Here is a 14,057-nt window from a genome sequence, read left to right as displayed (position 1 = left end):
CAGCTCCATGTGCTTCCTTACTGGTCTGTCATTTGCATGTGACCAAATGAATAAATCTCAATACAACTTTATTGTTCTGTAATTTCTGCTTTGTGATGGTAATGACGGCAAAACAAGGGGACAACCAGTTTTGTGACAAAAAATAAATAAAAAACTCATATAGTCCAAACAATTCATACAACAATGTTAAATATTTTATTAATTGTAAATACAGACACACAGAAAAGTTACTTTAATGCTACATTTTCACAGAAAATGTACAAAACAAAACAAAAAATCAGAGAAGGGACAAGCACAAACCAATGAAATGTACAAACAAAAGCATCGAAAAATATATATATAAACACCTATTATTGAAAAGATATTACTTGGCCTAGATCCACAAAACATTCTTGTATTATTTGGTAAACCAAAAATGTATAATGAACACACTTAAAAAAAATATTGCTTTGGGACATCAAAAGGGCCGTAATTGAAGAATCACCCACCTGCTGTGCCTGTAATGTTCTCTGGATGTCCCACTTCTTTCAAGCGTTTGAGTTGAATTTGTTCTGTGGTACTTTTTTGATTATTGCTCTGATTGTGGTTGTTGGTATTCAATATTTCTTTGATCCTTTGTTGTAGTTTGCTACGAGTGCTTTTCTCAAACGTGAATCCAACTCCTTTGTCTTGACCATCATCTGCTGTGTTGCCAAAATGTTCTTCAACAGATGTTAGAAATAATCACCTATTTTTCTGGCTAACATTACAATGCATCTTAGTTACTGTGTAATGGTTTTCAGTCAATTAATATATGTTTTAATTAGTTCTATTACATTTTTACAGATTTTTAATCTGAAGGTGCCAATACTTTTTTTTAATAAAGATAATTTGTTAAACTACCAGAAATTGTGCATTTTGGTCTTTGTCATATTAATTAGTGGCTAGTGTTCACTAAATGCTTATATTCCAGTTTTATTGAATTATCTTATATTAAGTGTTGTGCGCCAATACTTTTCACTGCGACTGTAATACATTTTACTGTTAATAAATATAAGGTTTGTATGCAGGCATATCAGTTTAGATTCTGGTCCTGAGCTAAGCAGGTAGGTAGGTGCTTGGATAATACTGGGTTGAGAGGCCTCCAAGGAACAGCAGGTGCTCATGGCTCAGTAGGCATCCATTTTTCGTAAGAGGCAAAACTCAGCATTGTTTTGGGTACATGTGCTGTTACAGAACCACTATTTTAGAGAAAATTCAGACACCATTCTGACCTGGCTATATCTATAATATATTGACCTCTAATCATCCATTAACCTATTAATATTGTAAATGAACTCCTGTGCTTTCACTAGTGGATATTTTGAAGATGCAGAAACCTGCACGAAGTGTATCCCAGAATGCAAAGCATGCAAGTACGATTCTACAAGATGCCAAGCTTGTCATCAGGATTATGTGCTTTACCAAAACCGCTGCATGACAACCTGCCCTGACAAGTATTTTTCAGAGGAAGGGCTCTGCAAGCGCTGCACACCAGGCTGCAAGAAGTGTGACAAGCACGGCATCTGCAGTGGTAAGCTTTCACGTCTCAGACTCCATTTATAATATACTTATGGTTTATGTCAAATCAAATATATGAATTATGCTGTATATTGATACATCACAGTCTCCATAAACCAGTGAAATAGGTGACCTTTAGATATGAAGGCAGCTTAATGAGGCTATTGTGTATTTTGTCAGAAAAACAATATTGTATTTTATTATGAATGGAATGCCACATTAAAGTGTACATTGCCCGCACACAGTATGTTGCCCAGGGTTTTAGAGTATGCCCATTTGTTATTCTTCTGTGGGACTTTGTCTGGTTTAGTACTTGCAGTCATCTTATGCTCCTGTGCTGGTCACGGCAAGCAATAAATAAATGAATGAACGAATAAATCAATGAATGAATGCCTGTAACATTCCAGCAATGGATTGTTGTCATATAAAGCCCCTCTACCGTACGGCACATCATAGAGTCATCAGTCAGGGGAAGGAGAGCTCTGACATGAGAAAGGTACCCATGTAACAGTCATGAGACAGAAGAGTACCATTAGCAGGGCATCCATGTGCCATTAGAACTGGCAGAAGTAATGTTGGGGATAATTGGCTGGGGATGGGATGGTTGGATAGTCCAAAGACATTGTTTTGTTTCAGAAAAATTGACTTTTTGTGTAGTTTACAATTTTAAACTTGTTTTCCTTGCAGAGTGCAACAACCACTTCTTCCTCCATCTTAAAGTCTGTGTTGATAAGTGCCCTGTAGATTTTTATGAAGACACTCAGTCACAAACTTGCAGCCGCTGCCACTCTGACTGTGCAGAATGTGACGGCCCCGATCCTGATGAGTGTGTCAGTTGTGCTGATTCCAGTGCAGTGCTGTACGGAGGACAGTGCTTCCAGGAATGCCCCGACAGCACCTACCATGACATGGACACTGGCGATTGTCAGGGTATGGGAAAAGCATGCTCAATACTAATGCACATCTACACTCATCTATGTATAACCAAGCAAACATTAAAGCATCATAAAGCACATACATACAAATATAGTTAGATGTGAGGTTACCACTGCTGCAGTGCTCATGTATATTTGACAATTTTTAATAAAGTCTGTTGGCAGTCTCTGACCAAGCCTGAGCAAGGTGCAATCTCTGTAATGAAAAATGAAAAAACTGGTCACTAGGAGTGTACTAAAGCTGTGCCCTACTAATTTCTTCCATGAAAATGTAAGTTTGTTAGATATTCTCAAATGCAAATCTTTGAAAAAACAACCTCAGTGGGCGTTTTTATGCGGTCCTCATTAGAGAAATAGCTTAGGCTTTTTTAAAGAAAGGTAAATTATGCTGCCAACTGTATTAAACATACCAAACATTCACTTGTGATAATTAAAACATTATATACTGGGATGATAAACAGATACCAAAATGTATAGTGTTACTCCAAGTGGATCAGTTGTTTGCTATTTTAACTAATTTCTTTGTGCATTTCTTGCAGATTGCGATAGAACGTGTCAGACCTGTAAGGGTTCCTCTTCATCTGATTGCATTACATGCATCAAAGGCATGGTGAAGAATAAGCAGGGGCATTGCGTCACTCACTGGGACTGTCCCCTGAGCTCCTACCAGGACAAGAGTGGAGCCTGCAGGCTTTGTCACAAGTCCTGTCACCTCTGCACTGGACCTACACAGCACGAGTGTCTCAGCTGTACAGAGAGTCATTATCTACTGAGTGAGTCCTCATGTATACATGATTCAAACTTGTTTTTAAAGGCTATAGATTTATATAAAAGTTTACTGCTGTATACATTGGAAAGTGCAGTAAAGTATGGTGAAAGCATAGAAAATACATGGTAAAACACATGCACACAAGTACAGTATCAATAATAATAATAATAATAATAATAATAATAATAATAATAATAATAATAATAATAAGACTTTATTATAAAGCTCATTAAGTACATAGGAAAAGCACATGGAAACCATGATCAGTTTGTCCAGCTTGGGGTTTATTTGTTACAGTAAATAAACATTTACACAGTTTACCTGATGCCTATGCTGTTCAGAGGGGTAAAAGCTCTTTTTGACTAAAAGATAGAAATTCTAAGAATATATTGAGGTAATGCAACTACAGTCTCAAGATGTCTATGATTTCTGTTAGAAAATGATTAATTGTTACTGTTGTGTCCTCAGATAATACCTGTCTCGTTCAATGTCCTGATGGATACTACAAAGATGAAGACGGGTGGCGCTGTGTTCCTTGTCACAGTTCTTGTGGGACTTGCAGTGGACAATATGAGTGCTCTAGGAGCTGTGATACAGGGTAAGTACATTCAGTACATGTACAGCTAAGGTTTGCATCACATTATAGAACTCATTTTAATTCACAGTTGAATGAAACCTGCTGAATAATGTCACATTAACATACTGAATTATGTACTGCTTTGTAGTTTTCCATGTACTTACAAAAATTCAGGTAGACTTTTGTGATATAATTTTGTAAGTTCTGTTCACATAGTGTTTTTTTTTTTTAATTATGTCTAGGGCTTCTGATTTTCGATTTTTGGAAGTCATTAGCATGAAAGGACCATAGGTACACAAGTAATGTTAATATATATATATATATATATATATATATATATATATATATATATATTTTTTTTTTTTTTTTTTTTTTTTCAGATATTATTTCAATGCATCCACAGAAGGTTGTTTAAGATGTCATCCAAACTGTAAAGTGTGTGTGGGGAGTGAGCACACAGACTGTGTGACCTGTCAGAGAAACTACTTCTTCCTGAGGGCCCAGGGAAGATGCTATTTCTCGTGTCCTGAGGGTTACTACAAAAACTCAGATGAACACACTTGTGTTAGATGTCATCCAACTTGTAAAACTTGCAAAGGTAAGTGGGGGTTAATGGCATTTAATATACCGCAACTACACGATACACTGATAAGAACTCCAGTCTGGACAGATGTTTCGGTACTGTTTCGATCCGGTTCCGCAACGATACCGGTATAAAAATGCTAGTGTGAACAGGGCATTATATACCAAACACAAACCCATATCAATTTGAGTGTGGTAACTTTAACAAGGGCATGAGAACACGCGCAGCATGTCCAAGCGCTTGTGGACTGTTTTCCACATTCAGGTTTAAAACATAAACCTCAGCCCATGTGCAGGGTCTCACCCTGTCACACAAGGTAAACCAGACACAACATAAACCTCAGCCCATGTGCAGGGTCTCACCCTGTCACACAAGGTAAACCAGACACAACATAAACCTCAGCCCATGTGCAGGGTCTTACCCTGTCACACAAGGTAAACCAGACCACAATTTGGGCTATCGTTGGCATCCTATTTTTATTGTCATTGAAAATCACACAAGTTTCCAAAAATAATTTGGCCATTTTTATACCACCTTTATTGCAACGTGGCCCTTTTCTTTTGTACATATAACACTAGATGTAGTTCATCTCTTTATTCTTTCTTTTGGTCAGGTAAGAATTGCTACTGTTCCACCAAAGACACTGCAGTTCAAGTATGCTAAAGCCTGTTTTCTTTTTTTTCTTTGCAGAGAAAGGAGCTCTTAAATGTGATTCCTGCCACTCTGGCTTTCACAATTCTAACGGAATATGTGTTTCCGAATGTCTAACTGGGGAATATGCTGTCACTGAGGTATAGAACATGTTTTAATATTAGTACTACTAATAATAACTATATATCTCTAACACTATTTGACTGATTGATGAAAGGTTTTCACTCGGTTATTACATGAAATACCTAAAAGTTTCATTGCATTTCATGAAATGACTAGCGTTAAGGGCATTCTATTACACTATTTGACTGATTAACGGTTAATTCACTGGTCGCTTACAAGGGCTTGATTAGTGCAGAATAAGGGGGATTTAATTTGAGGAACGGGGGTGCTTGTGTAACACGGAATTAGAGACATAAAGCTGGATAGCTTGAGATGAGAAGAGCTGGACAAGACAACGACATATAACACTCTGAACTCTCACGTCTCACCGGGTCAGGCAGCATTCTCTGGCTGCTGGCCGGCTAGAGAATGAGAGACAGAACAAATAGGGACAAAGCTCTCAGTCCAGGTCGGAACCAGGCGGCGTCTCTTAGCTGCTGGACGAACAAGGAGAATGAGAAGACAAACATAATAGACACTCTCGATGAGAGACATAAAAGAAAAAGGGATAGATCCGTCACTACTCAGTGCAGCATCCCCAGGCAGTGTGGCTGGCAACTGGGCGGCGTGGAGAGTTAAGATAAAGAGTCTCGGGTCCGTGTTGAAGAGACGCAAATAGAGAATGTTTACTGCATTTCTTGTGGTTTATAATAAGAGATGATTATAATGAGAGGTTATATCCAGGGGTTCACATAACTTTTATCATTAGGTTCTCATGCGAGTACCAGCAGAAATGGTTTTGTAAGTTAGGGGTCATCATCCAAGTCGCTGTCTAGCTCCACCTCCTCCTCCGACAGTTCAAACAATTGGAATGGCAAGGTTCAAGAGTGTAAATTTGGAGCTAGATTCTAGCACCAGGATACTTCATATAGTAAACCCACGCTCACAAGCAGTACTGCTTAATGGCAGTGTCAGAGACAACAATAATAGTGTCTGAATGTAGGAGTCCGGATTGCTGGTTTTTACGATGTGTATCAAATCATCACACAGTCTCTATTTATTTCAATAGCCTATCACCAAATTCCAGCCCCGGGGATTCAAAAGCAAAAAAACAAAACACCTCTTCACTTGATGAACACGTTAGCTTGACGACACAACAGTATTTATAGAAGGATTAGTATTATTTTAAGTAAAATGCTTAAGTAAATGCCTTTTTTAAAACTTTTTAAATGTAATGGCTCTCAAACATCGACACCTCCTTCACATCCACAATTGAGAAGCGAGCTTCCACTACGCCACTCCCCGTAACTACATCCCTCATCTCTGAATGGACAGCTAAATCGAGAGCCCTGCTGCCATTGGTTGTTTCAAGTCTCCATTAAAAGAACATGATTGATGTTATGATTATGAACTACAGTGATTCCACCTATTGCTCTCCATTTTTTTTTATAAAACCTTGAAGCAGCCAATGATAGCGCTAACAGGAATGGACTTTTTTTATATACACACACACACATTACATTAATCCTGTGAATTCTATATACAGTAATAAAACCATTAAACCAATAAATCATGCAAACCACGAGGCCATACACCATAGATTAAACATTTTCTGGGATTATTCTCTCAGACAAAACAGAAAATATATTTTTATTTTTCATTTGCTTCAAGGTTAGATTCTATGTGTTATCCACATTGTAACCTTCACTGTCTCATTACTCAAAGCCAGCTTGTTTTCATTCTTTACTCTTGAAGCTCTGTTTGTTTTTTAAAGACAGACCCTTTTCTGTTCAGATTCACTATCTGATTGGAGCAAACCAAATAGTGTTGGACAGAATAGAACTAGAGCTATGGATTCAGACTGTTACAGACATCTGTTACAGAATGTTACATGCACACTTGAATTTAACATAAATTCAGTGGCAAATGTTTTGACTAAAAGTCTTTCTCAGTGTCTTTAATATTGAAATGTGTTTTGGTTCCTATTCACCCAAGGGGTAAAAGTGTGAAAGATCTCTTAACCGTCAAGAGGAATATACATATGCTGGTTTTGCACATATTATATATTCACCGTGCATAGATATGAATAGCCTAATTTGTCCAGAGATCAGAAAACATTTCAAACTAGTTGTTAAATGCTGTATATGTCTTTTACTGTAATCACTGTTTAAGCTGTTTTCTCATGAGATACAAATGCGATCTGTGCCTGCAATCATTCACCCTAGGATCCAGAGGTGGTGTGTAAGCCATGTGATGACAGCTGCATTGAATGCAAAGGATCTGGACCTAACAACTGTACAGAGTGCCCTGCAAGTACATTAATTTCACTGGAGGAGGGTCGATGTCTGTATTGCTGTGACTCTCCCCTTCCCCAGCCTGTGGACTGCTGTAATTGCACAGAGAGTAGAGGTAACACTTCTTCCTGGTAGTAAAATAGACACATAATAAATTGACATGTTTATTTGCGATGTTATCACAAAAGTCTACCGGAAGCCATAATAGTAGTACAGTATTTCATGTCAGATTTGAAAATGTCACATTTGGAAAACTACAAAGCAGTATGTAATTCATTGTATTAATACTTGTACTGTGATTTTTGAAATGTATTTTTGTTTACGACTGTAAGTCGCCCTGGATAAGGACGTCCGCTAAGAAATAAATAATAATAATAATAATAATAATAATAATAATAATAATAATATGTTAACATAACATTATTGAGCCGGTTTCATTTGACTATGAAGCACAATGTCTTAATTTATATAGGGTGATGCAAAACTATATAGGCTTCACTGTAATGAACCCCCATGGGACCTGGAGAAATATTCGTTCTATAAGGGTGTTCTCTATAACAGGGTTTGGCAATCAATTTGCTGCGTCAGAATAATGAAGAAACACCCAATTTGAATTGAACAGCAATGTATAGTACTTTTAATGAAGATTACTTTACATTGATCAACATTTAAACAGTATGTTTAAAAGAAAACAGTTAAAAACAAAAAAGGAAAGAAAGTACACTTATATGCTGAATACAGTAATTACATGTCCTTTCTCTTGAAAAAAATATCCAGTGTAGATTGCTTCATATTTTTAGTGCTTGTCTTAATCCACTATTTGCAGTAGCCTCCTCACGCCCGTTGCCTGGTTACAGTTTGTGTGAAGATGACGGGCAGACAATGATTGCGCATACATAATGTATGACTCGCACTACAATAGGTTATCTTTGAATTAGCATTATCTTTGAATTAGCCAACATGGGCTTTGTTTTCACTTAGAGAATAACACAGTCACACTGGAGAAAGTTCAGTGTCAGTCAGTACTGAGATTGTTGTATCCGGGTCAACCCTTGTAAAGCATCTTTCACACTGGCATGCTCTATCCGGGTCAGAACCTACCCGGGTCAGGACTCGGTGTCATATTGGTCGGGAACGTGATTTCACACAGCTTGACCTGGATAACAGACACACAAGTGCATAATGCGCGTATCAATGCCCCGGAAGCAGCTTGTTACAGACACTTCCACCCAAGCTTCTCTAGATTGAACCATCGGCCCAAATGTTGATTAGAGCAAATGTTTCTACATCCCTGCATGCTGTTGGGATTGTTAAAAACTGGGTTCGTTATAATTAAGGTTCATTACAGTGAAGTTAGCATACACACACATATATATATATATATATATATATATATATATATATATATATATATATATATATATATATATCTCTTACCATTCCTACTCTCCTTTATGCTGCTATTGTTTTGTTCGGAGCCGACCAATATTCAACTGTAGTGGCTCATTGAGGACTTGACTTTTTTATTTTTTATTTTAGATAAATTCTCTCAGCATCTTGACATTTCAAACTGTATGTCGAGATCCTGAGATAATCTATATTGTGATCACGACATAACAATTTGCCATGTTGAGATCCTGAGACAGTTTATTCTTGCTTAGATTCATTTTAGATAATTTTCTCTTGGTTTCAGTCATCACATCCGGGTAACTTTTTTTAAATTAAGCAAGATAAGCACTCCCTAAGGGGGCTCTCAAACATGTCCTCTCTCTAAGTTCAGTTGGTACACCAGAGTGTAACCATTAGCCTGTCTCCCTGCAGCATCCACTGCAGTCACCAGGATGTGACGATTAAAACAGCACAAGAAGAATACATTAGTTAAGGAAACTGTAATTTCAGACTCATACTGACTTGCTCTTTCAGCCTGGACTGAGTTGCATACCACTGCACTGGCCTTTGTTGCCACCTTATTAAAGCTGCTTTGCAATGCTTCTGAAGTAATGCTGTAATTGATATTTGATACAGAGGCTATGTATGGTTTTCCACCAGGCGGTCTCAAAAGGAAAGTGAAAAGTAAGAAGTGGTGGTTAACAGTTCTTTTCCAGTAACACAATCTTTGTGGCTGTCTTCCCACAGAGGAGTGCATTGTTCGGCCTCGCTTTATTCTCAAGCAAATGGAATACACCGACAGACCAGCTCTGTTGATCACATCCTCCATCTTGGTGATCCTGTCCTTGGGAGGAGGCGTCTTCTTCTTTCTGAGATCCAGATCCAAGGCCCAACCCAAGGAGAAATCTGGGTACGAGAAACTGGCCAACAGCTCCAAGCCCATTTCTTCGTTCGATCCCAAAAGGGCGAGTGTCGGCAGCAGCTACCGGCAGGAACACGTGATAGAGTACCGTGACCGTGTGGAGAAGGAGGAGGAGGAGGAAGATGATGAGGATGAAGACATCGTGTACATGGGGCAGGACGGCACAGTCTACCGCAAATTTAAATACGGACTGCTGGAGGACGATGATGATGAGGAACTGGAATATGACGATGAGAGTTATTCATTCAGATAATGAAACAGATATCAAAGTCATTATTGTTATTTTGCTTCTGTTTTCCTCTGTTAAAATAATAGCAATAATAATAATAATAATAATAATAATAATAATAATAATAATAATAATAATAATAATAATAATAATAATAATGGATCATTGATCATTGTTTTTTTTAATGCTCTGATCGATGTATTGTAATTTGAGTGTTTATTGTTATTAAGATTAATACAGTATTCTTGCCTATTTGAGGCTTCATGATTTATATCAGCACACCTGACCAGTAACATCCAGGATGAAAGTTTTATGAACAGCAGCAACCTTTGGGTCCATTACCAGAACACAGGGGAAATATCTGAATTGTAGTGACAATAAAGCTGTGGTTTAACAGAAACGCTATTTACACATTTGCTGTACAAAATAATATTGTTGGGGCTGTAAAGTGGTATAGAGAGTAAGATTTCACATACCTTGATGTGTATTGTCTTATTATTTACACTAAAATAGTATAAACGATGCACCTGTCATCAGTATTTACACACAGCAGAGCTGTAAATAGACACAGCCATGATAAGGGTTTAATAATCAAGGATTGTAAAACATGACACGGCATGTTATTTCCTTATCTGTCACTAGATGGTGTAGAAACTCTGGACATGCAAGGCAGAGAATGACTGTAAACACAAATATAAATGTTACCTTGACCTGACACAGCTACGTTTGCAATATAGTTCATGAAGCATGGTCCAGAAACTCTCGGTCATGCTTTGATATTTACTTCATAGGATTTCAGTATGTTTTTAAAAAGGTATCAAATGTAATTCCTGTTGGATTGCTGACATTATAAAAAGAGCTAGTTAGATGTTTCAAATTGTTTTTGAAATCGTACTGCCACACATTCCCAGTTTCTAGCCCAGATAACTGTGTTTAGTTAAGGAGGCAGTTATTAAAAGTACATACCAGATCCCAATGCATAGCAGTTTGAGTCATTCCAGGGTTTTACTATAGTCTTAATAAGACACACCTAACTGGTTACATACAATGTGGATTATCAGCCCATACTGTAGGAAAATCTAGAACTGCTATTTTCATCCCTGGTACAGTATTCTTAAGTAAATAAATAAATTAATGGTTAGATCTTTTTGCAACCGAAATTTAAGTAGTATACAAATAGTGAAAATTGAAATCATCTCAGTACCCTTCCTTTTCAAGACTTAAGCACTAATGGCAGGAGAGATCAGTCTTCCGAGTGGATCAAATCTGAAAACAAACTGGAGTCTTTATACTCGTGAAGGAGACAGATGTTTCCAAGAACACTTGATGAGACTACAGTTTGTGGATCTACTTTGTTATACGTAATTTATATGTCTTTAAGTCATGTAAAGGTTGCAATTGGGCACTTTTTGTATTTTACACTTGTTTTGTTTAGAATTGTTAGTTATGAATTGTTGTGCGTATTTTGAAGCTCCCTGATTGATTTGTAATTTAATGAGAACATGTTGAACGCTTGCTGCCAGGGTTTGTGATAACAATTTCAATTGCTTAATGTATTTACGGATTTGGTGTTAATAAACAATTACTTTGTAAAAAAAAAATGTAATAACAACAATAATATTTAGTCATTGTTTACCAACGAGAACACCTGCTTCACCTGACGTTCACCTGACTGTGAGTCCATGTTCACATATTGTAATCTTCCTTTTTATTACAGTACAGGTTAAAACATCTTTGCGTCATTCATATATTTGTTTATGATGATTTAAAAAGATTTAGCTATCAAAATACCACAAATATCTAATAAAAAGTCAAACATTACCTTAGCTTAAACAGCTATGAACAGTGAAACTGAACTTTCATTTCTCAGACAGTTGGGAAAAGGTAAGTTACTTGGAAACATATATATATATATATCTTTTTGCATATAGTTTTACAAGGAGCACTGGCAGTAACAAATATTCAGCAGTATCTTATATTTATTATAATACCACTAAAAAGCAGAAGCATAAAGTAAAGAAATAAATGATACCTACAGCAGCAGTTATTTTCAAAGCCCTTTAGGACAATATGCTAAAAAGCTTTATTCAGGCACAAAATATAGAGCGCTGTATGGTTTTGTGCACTGCTTGGTACAAAATTAATTTAAATTTATTTAAATGCAGCCATCTGTTTTGTGGATTAGCTGCTGAAACAGTGATAGTTGTCTCCATGGCACCATTAGAGGAAGAATATGATTTCAATGGAAGAGCTTAATTAGTTTGGCATAGCCCCTGTCATATCAGCATGTTTCTTTAGACAAGCAAATTCTGACAAGCAAATTAAAACATGAATATTTTATATTAAACATAAGAAAGAAATAAACCTGTGTATTAACACTCATAATTTTTCACCGGTCTTATTTATTTTTTAAGTTAGGCTATATCATAAACGATGGCCTATTTTTAAAAAATGGCTATAAAAACTATTAAGAACTACTTCAAAAAACAGATTTCGTAATTGTGATTATTTGTAATCTGTAATCCAGCAGTGAAATTTTCTGAAAAACTGGAACAAATCTATCCAGATAATGTAAAAGTAATCTCAATCACAAAATACAGGTTTACAAAATCCAGATCCTTTTTATTCAGATTTTTTTTTTTTAAAAAACAGCCCCAGTGTTGTGTCAAACACATAACTCAGATTGGCTTCTAGTAAAGTAAAATAAATATATTTGATGGTTTGATAATTTTATTTGAAAGCATAGGTCTGTATGTATTTATTACAGAATTCCGTTTATTTATTTATTAATTTATTTTACTTCCAAAGTAGCCTTGTTTGTGGGTCTACCCTGGAGAATAATTCAAACCGGTCTTACTTTGACATAAAGGGAGGATCAAATCTTCTGGTATCAGATCTTCTTAGTCAGATCGTTTTCAGATAAAGTGAATTGTCTGCACCCCGATGGGGTCATCCGCAAGACAACCCAAGCCAAATGTGAAAAGATTTGGGGTTTTAGGCTCTGTCCACACTACATAACCAATCTCGAGAACCATACTCAAAACCGTTTTAAATAATCCAGCTCAAAGCATCCAGACTAAAGTACCATTTCATGTTTAGTCGGGTTTAATCACAATGGACTGTGGGACTTAATATGACATTATCCCACCATGCACTGTATTTTCTGTTTACAACCTGGCAAACATGGAGCCCGTGCCCACGGAAGACATAGTGCTTCTTAGCATGAACACTATGGCTTTGTTTCTTAAAAACACAAGGCACATTTTATCATAATGTACGCGTTTCGTTTTTAAAACTGAAGTTCTCCTTGACCATTTTCATTGCTCCAGATGTCAATGTGCTTTGATTTCGACATCTGATCCCGTTCCACGATCCACCATTTTACAAGAAGCCTCAGAAATGGTATACGGTACAGCAATATTGATAGTCGTTCTCAAATCCTTCAAGTGCCTGTTGTGAGTAATGTATTTGTAATGTTCACGCGCCAAAGCATATCAGAAAGCATTTTGGGATATTGGAGGATAAACAAAAAATGTTGTTTGTTATTACAGTGCCACACTTCTGACAAACCGCACTACCTGATGTGATCTAATTTGGAACCGGACTCGAGATTACCCCAAGGTGGTCTTGAGTCTGGTTCTCAAGTAGTGTTAAATGCTTCGTAGTGTAGACACTAACCGTATTTAGCACTTTTAAGCCAGTTTAAAGGCAACTAATACTGTTTAAAGGCATAGTGTGGACAGCGCATTAAAATGACAATTATCCCCAGGCCGATGGGGTCATATTTCGGCTTGGAGTCCTAACATATATTTTACACTCCCAGTTTTACATGTAGGTCTACTTGTTTATTTCATCAAAGCCTGCAACGTTAATGATGTTTAATTAATTAAGCTCAAAGTCTGAAACGGCTTAAATGGAAATGTATAATCGGTTAACCAGAGTCATGTGTTGGTATTTTTATTAGACTTCCACAAAAGCACTTTACTCACGTTTAGGTTGAAGAACAGACAAGTTAGCATTTTTAACATGGTACACTTTATTGGTTCTCAACATATAACTATATCCAC

At 36.8% G+C, this 14,057-nt stretch overlaps 1 protein-coding gene across 1 annotated transcript in view; it reads left to right on the top strand.

Annotated features, from left to right (window-relative positions):
• Positions 1-11,627, top strand: part of LOC117421293 (proprotein convertase subtilisin/kexin type 5-like) — a 74,943-nt gene extending 63,316 nt beyond the window's left edge. Inside the window, exons 11-18 of the mRNA XM_059010418.1 lie at positions 1,335-1,552; positions 2,227-2,469; positions 3,014-3,247; positions 3,712-3,841; positions 4,201-4,418; positions 5,094-5,194; positions 7,382-7,565; positions 9,587-11,627. Coding sequence (XP_058866401.1) covers positions 1,335-1,552; positions 2,227-2,469; positions 3,014-3,247; positions 3,712-3,841; positions 4,201-4,418; positions 5,094-5,194; positions 7,382-7,565; positions 9,587-10,014 — 1,756 coding nt within the window. The 3' untranslated portion in view covers positions 10,015-11,627. The remainder of the gene's footprint in view (positions 1-1,334; positions 1,553-2,226; positions 2,470-3,013; positions 3,248-3,711; positions 3,842-4,200; positions 4,419-5,093; positions 5,195-7,381; positions 7,566-9,586) is intronic.
• Positions 11,628-14,057: the final 2,430 nt, after the last annotated feature.

The sequence above is a fragment of the Acipenser ruthenus genome, chromosome 1 (genome assembly GCF_902713425.1).
Source record: "Acipenser ruthenus chromosome 1, fAciRut3.2 maternal haplotype, whole genome shotgun sequence".
NCBI lineage: Eukaryota > Metazoa > Chordata > Actinopteri > Acipenseriformes > Acipenseridae > Acipenser > Acipenser ruthenus.
The sequence above is the reverse complement of the archived record's forward strand: the minus strand, read 5'-3'. Positions and strand labels throughout refer to the sequence as shown.